We start from the raw sequence: 12,530 nt of genomic DNA, 5'->3' as shown, positions 1-12,530 counted from the left end.
CCCCTGAGCCTTCATTGGCTCAGCGCCGCGAGGCGCTCGGACAGAGCATTCTGGGTAATGTAGTTCCCACAGCTCTGCAGACTCTGCGAACGATGAACCCACACCTACCTCCCAGGTAAGTCAGGCAGCACCGCGAGGATGGCCAGGAAATGGCCTCGCCGGAGAGAGACTGGAGCTTGCCTCCTTAGGGAAGATCAGCACCCACACTTCTGGGTACGCTGCTGCAACAGATCGCCAAAGTGTTTAGAAACATGTTATTTCAGACTCCACGAAGCCGAGCTTGCTTCAGAGGCCAAAAATATTATTTCAGATGCCCTCAAAAGGACACAGATCCAAATGGACATATCATTCCATCGTTACTCGGTACAAAACGCGTTCGCTCCGTAGCTGGAAGCTAATAATCATCATGCTATTGCTTTTCAAATGCAGGTACCCCGAAACTTTGGAGTCAGTTTTGTTAGTTTCAGAATTTTAGGTCAGGGGCAGTAGAGAAGCCTCCGGATAGGGTCATGGCAATGAAAATAGAGGAGGAATGGATGTTGGACACTCTAAAGCAAGTGGACAAGGGTAAACCAGGCTCCGGTTCCCTCAGGAAATATCTTTCCTGCCTAAATTATCAGTGATTGTATCCAACCCAGTGAGCAGTACTGTTTTATCCATAGCCTATTTCTTACTCCATATCCCGAAATATATTCAGTTCTTTTTACAAAATGATAATGGCACAACTCACTACTATGGCCAATGACCTCATAAAATGTATGCTTCTTGTTCTCTTATTGCTCTAGATGTATCAATAAAACTTATGAGGGAGAGGAAAGGGAGGATTAGAAGGGAATAAAAATTAAATTGAGGAAGGAGTTGAGTAACTGTTTAAACTGAAAGGAGGGGAAAAAGAGCTCCTTTCTGTATTCTAGGTGTGGGCAGCCACTTTGTGCAGGTGATAACCAAGTTGACACTAAGGACTAGTCACTCACGGGGAGAGCCAGGTTAAAACAATCCAACACAAAGGTAGATAAAGTGCCAAAAAGAGATGAGAAAAAGCTTGGTGAGGTGGAAGGAGATCAAGTAGCCGGAAAAGGGCAAGGGGGACAGGATAGGAGGAATAGGAGCACAAATGTGAGCACAAATGAGACTCAGGTGTCTGATCTCACTTCTTTTCTATGTACACTCACTACAGTGGGGGAACCTCAACCAGGCTCGTGTCTGATGACATTCTCTCTGTACTTAGGACTCCAAAATTTATGTCTATATATCACACTTCCTCCAGGAACTAACCCATACCTCTATTCACCTACTCAGCATGTCCAGATGGGCTTGAATCTGCTGTCTCCAGTAGTCACCATCTTGGTTCATAACAGCTCCATTATCCTAGGTCCTCAGAACACCAACCTGGAGGCCACCCTTAACCATGTTCTCCCTTGTCCCTCATAGCATTTGTGAGGAAATCATGTGCTACTTACTTTCAAAGGACAAAAAAATCTGTATCTCCCTACTAAATATGTTAATAGCTGATCCGGCTACCATCTCCTCACCCCTGATTTATTATAGTTGTCTCTCAATGATCTCCCTACTTTACTTGTTAATTTATGGTCTAATCTTTAAATAGTAGCCAGAATGACTAATCTTTCCCAAGTAAAATCATGTCACTTCCCTTTCCAAACCTTTCAATACATGCTTCTTTACAAATTAAAATCTCGATTCTTGCAATAGGTTTAAAGGACAAACATGACCATGTCTTGGCCCAACCCTATGAACTTTCCTCCTACAGGGACGGCTTGCTGCTTATTCCCTTCAAGCCACCGGCCACACATAAGGACAGAAGTCAAACATCTACTGGCTATGCCAATTCACCATGTATTATGAGCCAAACCCATTCACTTCTGGTGGGTGAATTTTAGGCAACTGATTTTAAGTAACCTTCCTTCCATTACTTCATAAAATAACTCACAACTGCAACCCTCTGACACCCACTTCCACAAACAAATTTCAGGCTTTTAAGGTTAAATGCTGTACTTATTACATTGTGTTTCTCAAACTTTTAACAGGTGTAAAATTGTGCTACGGCATTTATTGGGATTCTATCTTCTTTTTTTATGTTTTACTGATTACATTTTGAGGATCTCAATAAGCCCTGTGATTTTTATTTTGGATTTTGCATAGCTTGGTGGTTTTCAGGAACACATACATTCCATGACAGCACAACTGAATCTGTGGACTCTCCTCCAGAATATATTCTTTTTTTTCCTCCAGAATATATTCTTAAGTAAAAATCTATGCTCCAGAATGAACACACAAACACACACAAACACACACACACACACACACACTGTGTACAACTAGAGGAATCTGTATGAGATCAGTAGATATATCAATGACAATTTCATTGTTGTGATATTATAATATGGTCTTGGAAAATGTTACCATTGGAGAAACTGGGTAAAGCATACACAGATCTCTCTGTAACAATTCTTACAACTGCATGTAACTTGCCCATTTTCACATTAAATATTTCAATTAAAGAATCCAAGAGCTATATACAACACAAAAATTCCTGCAAAGTATCTTAAAGTCCTTTACTTACCATGTTTTGGCAAAATCAGTTGGTATTGATAAATTTCAAAAATAAGCCTACTGGGTGCCTGGGTGGCTCAGTTGGTTAAGCGACTGCCTTCGGCTCAGGTCATGATCCTGGAGTCCCGGGATCGAGTCCCGCATCGGGCTCCCTGCTCAGCGGGGAGTCTGCTTCTCCCTCTGACCCTACCCCCTCTCATGTGCTCTCTCTCAAATAAATAAATAAAATCTTAAAAAAAAAAATAAGCCTACTAATTAAAATTTGGCAAAAATAACATTAAAATGAGGTAATTTTAAGGAAAATGGAAGCAAAAGTTAAAACTATTAAACTATGAAGATCAGAAGTAAATAACAGCAGAGACAAAGTATAGCACAAGATAATATATGTAAACATATTTTTACAATATACATTATTTAACATAACTCCAATATAAATATTTTCATAATGTTCCTAACATTTCCTAATTATAAAATATCAGAATTATAAAAGTAAGTAAAAAGTCAAGGGAAATTAAGACAATGTGTAGTACCATTTTATACTGAAAATGAAAAAAATAGAAAAGTCAGGGACACAGAACAAGAAACTTCTCCCTGCTCCACGGGAAGCCTGCTTCTCCCTCTCCCACTCCCCCTGCCTGTGTTCCTGCTCTCGCTCTCTCTCTCTCTGTGGTCAAATAAATAAATAAAATCTTTAAAAAAAAAAAAAAGAATAGTTAATCCTGGGTTTCCTGAGATCAACATTTTCTAAGAATCGGATACCTGAAAAGAAGAGCTACTTCGCAAATTGTGTTTGCTCCCAGGACAGGGACTGCCATGGCAGCATCTGTGCAACGGGGACATATACACCAAGACAAAGTTCTGGAATTCCATGGTCTCATCTGCTTGCTGGGAAATCATTATCATTTCACCTATAAGTGCAGTGACAGTGTCTGCATGAGGAGTAAATATTAACTGAAAAATATTTCAGACTGAGCAAACCAATGAAAGCTACTAAAAGTGCTTAGTAAGATATCCATCAGGAGTGGCACAAACTGAAAGGGGAAAACTTGCTTTTGAAATAAACAATCAAAATCCCAACAGACTGTGAGGAAAGGAATCTGAGATCTAATAAGTGAGGGACGTAAGCCAACCAAATGCTTATTGGGGCTTTTCAGAGAATTTGAAGGTTTTTTGCAAAATGGGATTTCTTGCCATTCCTGAAAACATTGAGGTTAGTGAAACTGAAGGAAAAGACACTGTGGGTGGAGTTAGAAAGTATATCCAGAGCTGGGCAAATAAACGTTAAATAGGCTTTGTCATTTTGTTCAACATTTTAAAACATCAATTTTGGGGGCGCCTGGGTTGTATACTCAGTTAAGCCTCCGACTCGTTTTCAGCTCAGGTCATGATCTCAGGTTCATGAAATCAAGCCGTGCATTGGGCTCTGTGCTGAGCACAGAGTCTGCTTGGGTTTCTCTTTCTCCCTCTGACCCTCCCCCCACCCCCGCTCTCTCTCTAAAATAAATAAATCTTTTTAAAAAACACATCAATTATGTACCTCATGTGTTTCAGACAAATTTCTAGGAACGTGGAATGTATCAGTGCACAAAATGTATAAAGAAATTTCCCTCCTGGAACTTACTCCATAGTTGATGGAAAAGGCAATATGCAATTCATAAATTATATTAAGTTGCATAGTGTAATAGAAGGTGATGTGTCCTAAGAAAAGAACAGCGAATGGGTAATGAAGAAATTAGGAGTTTGGGATGGGTTGAGGCAGTAAACTGGGTATCTATATTTGGACTCATAGTGAAGACGACAACACAGGAAATATTTTAGATGGTTTATTTTTTCCTTGTCAACTATTACATATCCATCATCTTGCCTTACTGAATGAAACTGGAACTCCAGAACAACTGAAAAAGAGAAAGGAGCAGTTATCTGCCCTTTGTTTTAATATCATGGGAAAATTTTAATAATGAATAATAAGATATAATATTTGTAAGAGTTTCTTTGTAGACATCATTCATAAGATTAAGGAGGATTTCTTCTATTCTTAGTTTAATATCTCTTTCAGTGTAACAAGACCGAACAATTGGCAAATTGAAATTTGATGTAAAAACTACCATTTGTCATATCATCAGATGCAGAAAATACTTGGAGATATGTAAGATATGTGAGGGCTATAAAAAGAAAACTAAAACACATTGCTAAGAGGGGCACCTGGCTGGCTCAGTAGGTGGAGCATTTGACTCTTAATCTCAGGGTTGTGGATTCAAGACCCACATTGGGTATACAGATGACTTAAAAATAAAATCTTAGGGCACCTGGGTGGCTCAGTCATTAAGCGTCTGCCTTCGGCTCAGGTCATGATCCCAGCGTCCTGGGATCGAGCCCCACATTGGGCTCCCTGCTCTGCGGGAAGCCTGCTTCTCCCTCTCCCACTCCCCTTGCTTGTGTTCCCTCTTTGGCTGTCTCTGTCAAATAAACAAAAATAAAAAATCTTTAAAAAAAAATAAAAGAAATAAAATCTTAAAAAAAGGGGCGCCTGGGTGGCTCAGTCGTTAAGCGTCTGCCTTCGGCTCAGGTCATGATCCCAGGGTCCTGGGATCGAGCCCCGCATCGGGCTTCCTGCTCCGCAGGCCTGCTTCTCCCTCTCCCACTCCCCCTGCTTGTGTTCCTGCTCTCGCTCTCTGTCAAAAAAAAAAAAAAAAAAAACTTTAAAAAAAAATTGTGAACAAAATTTCAATAAAATCTAAATAAAAGGAGACAGATCATGTTTATGGATTGGGACACTCAGTATTCCTTCTAAATTGAAGATTAAATGCAATCCAGCGGAGAAAGGGGAACCCTCCTACACTGTTGGTGGGAATGCAAGCTGGTGCAACCACTCTGGAAAACAGTATGGAGGTTCCTCAAAAAGTTGAAGATAGAGCTACCATATGATCCAGCAATTGCACTACTGGGTATTTACCCCAAAGATACAAATGTAGGGATCCGAAGGGGTACATGCACCCCGGTGTTTATAGCAGCAATGTCCACAATAGCCAAACTGTGGAAAGAGCCAAGATGCCCAGTGACAGATGAATGGATAAAGGGGATGTGGTATATATATATACAATGGAATATTATGCAGCCATCAAAAGGAATGAGATCTTGCCATTTGCAACGACGTGGATGGAACTGGAGGGTGTTATGCTGAGCAAAATAAGTCAATCAGAGAAAGACAGGTATCATATGACCTCACTGATATGAGGAATTCTTAATCTCAGGAAACAAACTGAGGGTTGCTGGAGTGGGAGGTGGGGTGGGAGGGGTAGGGTGGTGATAGACACTGGGGAGGGTATGTGCTATGGTGAGCGCTGTGAATTGTGCAAGACTGTTGAATCACAGATCTGTACCTCTGAAACAAATAATACATTATATGTTAAGAAAAAAAAAAAGAAGAAGATAGCAGGAGGGGAAGAATGAAGGAGGGGAAATTGGAGGGGGAGACGAACCATAAGAGACGAAGGACTCTGAAAAACAAACAGGGTTCTAGAGGGGAGGGGGGTGGGAGGATGGGTTGGCATGGTGATGGGTATTAAAGAGGGCACGTTCTGCATGGAGCACTGGGTGTTATGCAAAAACAATGAATCATGGAACACTACATCAAAAACTAATGATGTAATGTATGGTGATTAACATAACAATAAAAAATTAAAAAAAAATAAATGCAATCCAAAACAAAATCCTTGTAGGCTTTTTTGTGATACAGAAATTGACAAGTGGATTCTATTTTTTATTTGTATTTTAAATTTAAATTCAGCCAATTAACATATAATGTATTACTGGTTTCAAAGGTAGAGGTCAGTGATTCATCAGTCTTATATAATACCTAGTGCTCATTACATAATGTGCCCTCCTTAATGTCCATCAACCAATTATCCCATCCCCCTGCTCCCATCCCCTCCAGCAACCCTCAGGTTGTTTCCTATGATTAAGAGTCTCTTATGGTTTGTCTCCCTCTCTGATTTAGTCTTGTTTTATTTTTCCTCTCTTCCCCTATGATCCTCTGTTTCTTAAATTCCACATGAGTGAGATCATATAATAATTGTCTTTCTCCAATTGACTTATTTCGCTTAGCATAATACCCTCTAGTTCCATCCCTCTAGTTCTTTGCAAATGGCAAGATTTCGTTTTTTGATGGCTGAGTAGTATTCCATTGTATATATACCACATCATCTTTATCCGTTCATCTGACAAGTAGATTCTAAAATTCATACGGAAAGGTGAAGGACCGAGACTGACCACTACAACTTTGAAAAAGAAGACAGTTGTAGGAGTACATGACCTTGATTTCAAAACAAATTATTCAACACATGAAAGTATGGAATAAAATAGATAAATGCAACAGAAGAGAGTCCAGAAATAAACATTCAGAGAAATGAATGACCTTCAATGAAGATACAAAAGCCAATTCAAAGGAGAAGGAATAATCTTTTAAATCAATATGGCAGCAGCTCTTGGGTATCCATGTTTTGTTTTGTTTTAAGTAATCTGTATGCCCAGGGTGGGGACCAAACTCATGACCCTGAGATCAAGAGTCACATGCTCTACTGACTGAGCCAGCCAGGTGCCCCTGGGTATCCATATATATGTATTTTTTTAAAGAATGTCCAAAAATTAACTGAGAAAGGCACATAAACATCAGTAAAAAAACTAAAAAAAACTTACAGAAAGAAACAGGAAAAATTATGTCTTTAAATTTGGCAAACTTTTTTTCGCAAACATTTCTTGTATACAAGATCAAAAGGATATTCAGTGAAAGAATGGACAAATTCAACTTCATTAAAATTTTAAAATTTTTTCACAAGAAAAGTGATTGAAAAGACCAAACCATGACTAGAAGAATATATTGGCAAATATTTAAAATAGAAGACTTTCATCAATAATCCATGGACAAACGTCAAAACTCAGTAATTACGATGACAAATCATATGAACAGAAATTTCAAAAGATATGATGGCTAGAAATTAACACATGAAAAACATCTAAACATCACATCATTAGGGAAATACAAATTAAAATCACAAGGTGCCATTACACACCTATTACACCACTGAAATTAGGAAGCCTGACCATACCAGGTGTGAGTAAGGATATAAAGAAACTGGAACTCTGGTCCTGGTTTTTCTGGTGAGAATGTAAACTGATACCAACATATTAGATTATCCCTTAGTAAGTTAGACATTCACCTACACTGTGACTCAGGAATGCACTGCTACATACTAATTACAAAGTCCTGCAGTCTTTCCCAGGATGCCTTTGGAAGCAATGCAAATGAAGCCAAAATAGGACGAAGAAATATTTTCTGACTTGGGGCACCTGGGTGGCTCAGTCGTTAAGCGTCTGCCTTCGGCTCAGGTCATGATCCCAGGGTCCTGGGATCGAGCCCCACATAGGGCTCCCTGCTCAGCGGGAACCCTGTTTCCCCCATTGGCTGCGCTTATAAGCCACTCCCCCTGCTTGTGTTCCCTCTTTCGCTGTGTCTCTGTCAAATAAATAAATAAAATCTTAAACAAAAAAGAAGTATTTTTTGACTTGTACTGTGCCTCTGACATGACACTGTGACTCACAAAAGCTGTTCACCCCTTCACACTGGCAAACCACAATTCTATCCTAAACCTACCCCCAAAGTGCACATAACTTCCAAATTTCAACGTGGCTTAAACAACAAGATGTTTGTCTACTACACTAAGAACTTTCTCTACTGTGAACTTTCTGGTGCCTGATAAAGCAGTATCTTCCACTGAAATACTTTCCACATTTGCTGTACAAAAAGCCTTTTCTCCAGTGTGGACTTTGTGGTGCTGAACAAGTCTATCCTTGAGGCTGAAGGCTTTCCCACATTCATTATACTCAAAGGTTCTTCCTCCAGTTTGGATTCTCTGTGCTCAAGATTTCTTTTGTAAATGGAGGACATCCCACATCCATTACACATATTCAAGGCCTCTCTCCAGCATGAACTTTTTGGTGTTGAAGGTGAGTGGATCAATGATCACTGTCTAAAGAATTTCCCACATTCATTACATTCATATGGCTTTTCTCCAGGGTGAACTCTCTGGTGCTCATTGAATTCAAACCTTTTTATGAAGGTTTACCCACATTTGCTGCATTCATAAAACTTTTCTCTGATGTGGATTCTCTGGTGCAAAAGAAATCTTTTTTTGCGGATGAAAGATTTCCACATTTACCATGCTGAGACGGCCTTCTCCAGTGTGAACTTTCTGGTGTTTAAGGAGGGTGGAGCTGTGTCTGAAGAACTTCCCACATTGGCTGCACTCATAAGGCTTTTCTCCAGTGTGAATTCTCTGATGCTCAAGAAGTCTGCTTTTGTAGACAAAGGACTTTTCACATGTGCTGCATTTATAAAGTCTTTCTCCAGTGTGGATTCTCTGGTGTTCAAGAAGTCTCTTTTTATGGATAAAGGACTTCCCACATTCACTGCACTTATGAGGCCTTTCTCCAGTGTGAACTTTCCAGTGATGATTAAGGCTAGATTTGTGTCTCAAGAACTTCCCACATTCGTTACACTCATAAGGCTTTTCTCCAGTATGGATTCTCTGGTGCTCAAGGAGTATTCTTTTGTAGAAGAAGGACTTTTCACATTCGCTGCATTTATAAGGCCTTTCTCCAGTGTGGATTCTCTGGTGCTCAAGAAGTCTCCTTTTATGGATGAAGGACTTCCCACATTCACTGCATTTATAAGGCCTTTCTCTAGAGTGAACTTTCCAGTGATGAATAAGGCTGGGTCTGTGTCTAAAGAATTTCCCACATTCATTACACTCATGAGGCTTTCCTCCAGTGTGGATTCTCTGGTGCCTTAGAAGTATTCTTTTGTAGAAGAAAGACTTCCCACATTCACTGCACTTATAAAGCCTTTCTCCAGTGTGGATTCTCTGGTGCTCAAGAAGTCTCTTTTTATAGATGAAAGACTTCCCGCAGTCACTGCACTTATAAGGCCTTTCTCTAGTATGGATTCTCTGGTGCTCAAGAAGTCTGCTTTTATAGATGAAGGACTTCCCGCAGTCACTGCACTTATGAGGCCTTTCTCCAGTGTGAACTTTCCAGTGTTGATTAAGACTAGATTTGTACTTAAAGAACTTCCCACATTTGCTACACTCATGAGGCTTTCCTCCAGTGTGGATTCTCTGGTGCTCAAGAAGTCTTTTTTTGGAGACGAAGGATTTTTCACATTGGCTGCACTTATGAAGGCTTTCTCCAGTGTAAGCACTCTGCTGCTCCGTGAATTTAACCTTTTTGCGGCAGGCTTGCCCACGCGTGCTGCGCTGCCGTCGCAGAGTGTGAGAAACTGCCCTGCTCCCTCTGCCTCTGTGTGGATACTCTCCGCTGGCCATGGCCTGGTGCTGGAGAAGGCCCATGCTGCCCAGGGAATAATCCTCAACCTCTCCACAGGTGAAAATATTGTCTGACATGAGGATTTTGCTCTTCACGAACAAAGCCCCATTCTCCTCCCTTCCAAGGTCCTTCTCTCCACGGTTCTGCTTCTGGTGCTGGTGTAAGAAAGAACTAAACGAGCACAGTTTTCCACAAGGCCCACAAGTGCATGGTTTCAGTCCAGCACATGTTCCTTCGTGCTCAGCAAGGTACAAGACGTCTTTCTCTGCTGGGATACACACATTGCAGGAATGAGCCTTTGGGACAGACAGGCCCGGGTCTGGAGTCCTGGTCTGTGACACTCTTTCCATAAAAACACATTGCTCAGAAAAAGCTTCCTCAGTTTTTACCCCATGCCAACAACCTGAGAGCAGAAAAATGCTGGTGAAGTGTATTATAGGCTTTGGCAGGACAGGACAGCCCATTACAAATGTGCGTAGGACACAAACAGGACTGAGTCCCCGGGTTTGTTTTCAGGACAAAGGAGCCAGGACCGGGTGAAGGAAGGGGACGCTGTATAGCACTCCACCTCTGATGGTTACAGAACAGTGTCTGTGGGGACGGGGGCCTCACACCTAGCAAGAAAGTAGGATACAGTGCTGTGCCGGCAAGAGAGGTCTGGTACAGCTCACTCCTCTGCCGGGGTTCTCAGCAGGACCTTGTCTGCTGGTGACAAGTGTGTGCTGTGTGGAACGTGTGTCTCACTCCAGGAAAAAGCAACTGCCTTTTAGCTGGTGGTCAACCATTTAGGGCTGTGTGCACATATCTCATGACACACAGAATGGAGGCTAATGTTGCAGAAAGACAGAAAGGGGAAAGATGTGAGGGACACAGATGTAGGGGAGAGCCAGGGACTAGAGGTCACAGCAGAAATGACAAGCGGGCAAAATGTCAAGGGTGGGGAGGAAGGACTGAAATGAGGTATGGCCATGAGCCTTGGCTCTACGTAGTAGTGAGCAAAGGATGGTTTCCTGGTATGATTTATACTCAGTCTTGAAATCATGCCTTCCCGCTGCTCCTACTCACCAGGCCCAGGATTCCACTAATCCCCCTTCCTATGGTTGGAGAGGTGTCTGAGCTGTCAGGCACCCAGGGCTCTCCTCTACCCCTCAGCTCAACCTAGGCAATTTTCTGGGACCTAGCAGATTGAAGTCCTCAGGAGAAAACAGGGCAGTTAAGAGGACGACACTGGTCCAGAGTGACCCAACCACTGATAGACTACAGGAAAGAAGTTCATTACTAGGAAGATTTTGAGGACAGTCTTGCAAAAATAATTTAGGGTAGCCTGCAAATGCTGACCATGTCGTTGTCTATAATTCCCGAGACAGGCAGTACACAAAACAGAAGGGGCAGAACCTGTGACACAGATCTTCCACAAATGGGAACAGTCAGCAAAGTAAGGAGGGGCAAAGCTATTCAGAATTGATCAGGCAGGTCCAAGACTCAGAAACCAAACCCTTCTGCGAGAGGCTTCAAGGCAGAGTATGTTGGGGTTTCAGAAAGCCCAGGCCCAGCAAACAACACGTACGCCAAGAAACCAGGAAAGGAAGCAATGCCCATGGCCCAGCTCTGGGAAGGACAGAGACCCTTGGAAAAAGGAGAAGAGCAGAGCCTCATATGAGGCAGTGGTGTGGGAATGGGGCTCCTTACCCAGGGAGGCCATCAGTGCCAAGTTCTCCAGCATCACGGTGCGGTACAGCTGTCTCTGAGCCTCGTCAAGGAGCCCCCACTCCTCCCGGGAGAAGTACACGGCCACATCCTCAAAGGTCACATGGCCCTGTCATGATGAGGGCAGAGCAATGCATAAGCCGCCTCTCTAACCAAGACCCCCGGGCCATGGCCCCCCTCCCCAGCTCCCCAACTCAGAGGAGATGCAGGTCCTGCTCCACGGGTACCCACTCTTCCTCGTGTCAGACTCCTCCCTGTTGCCAGTCATCAGTAGGAACAGATGGGGAGAGAGGTTGTCATCTCCTTTCTAGACCTGGCATACAGAGTGCCACCACTCTCCTGACAGTCAACTGCCCTGGAGTTCCTCAGATCGTGCCACACACAGCCAAACTGTGCTCACCCTCTGCTCAAATGCTGAGGACAAAGACCCTGAGTAATTCATTCGTACTCTGTCCCCATTTGCACATCACTCTTGGGACTGCACCTGCTCTCCCTTCATAGCGTGGCTGCTAGATCCCCAACACCACAGCCACTTTCTAGCCCATGTCACAGGCATCTCTGGCTTCCCCCCAAGCCACTCTGCCCATGGCACCCGGGCAGTGCTTGCCAAACGCAACACATCCGGGGCTACCCCAGGCCTCTGATGGACCCTCCTGCCAGAGGCAGTCCCAGCGCTGCTCTGAGGCCTGCCTCAGCAGGCCTGGCTCCTTGTTGCATCTTCAGCCATCCAGACCTTCCATGGATCTCAGGTAGCTTAAACCCCTCTTCCTTTTCAGTGTTGCATGTGCTATACCTACCCCAATTAACATCTTTTCTCGCCACCTACACTCATTCAAAGTCCAGCCTCATCTGCTCCCATCACATGCCAATGA

The 12,530-nt window shown here is 42.8% G+C and overlaps 1 protein-coding gene across 1 annotated transcript; it reads right to left on the bottom strand.

Moving 5' to 3' along the window:
* Positions 1-4,381: 4,381 nt before the first annotated feature.
* LOC123842119 (zinc finger protein 501-like) lies at positions 4,382-11,950 on the bottom strand. The gene is made up of 2 exons (XM_045871534.3): positions 11,641-11,950; positions 4,382-10,219 (listed from the first exon to the last, which is right to left on the bottom strand). Exons 1-2 carry the CDS (start codon positions 11,672-11,674, stop codon positions 8,709-8,711), a joined length of 1,545 nt encoding a protein of 514 aa, XP_045727490.1. The 5' UTR covers positions 11,675-11,950; the 3' UTR covers positions 4,382-8,708.
* Positions 11,951-12,530: the final 580 nt, after the last annotated feature.

This window comes from Mirounga angustirostris, unplaced genomic scaffold (assembly GCF_029215605.1).
Source record: "Mirounga angustirostris isolate CCGP_5_RB_7025 unplaced genomic scaffold, mMirAng1.0.hap1 SCAF_16, whole genome shotgun sequence".
Classification (NCBI taxonomy): Eukaryota; Metazoa; Chordata; class Mammalia; order Carnivora; family Phocidae; genus Mirounga; species Mirounga angustirostris.
The sequence above is the reverse complement of the archived record's forward strand: the minus strand, read 5'-3'. Positions and strand labels throughout refer to the sequence as shown.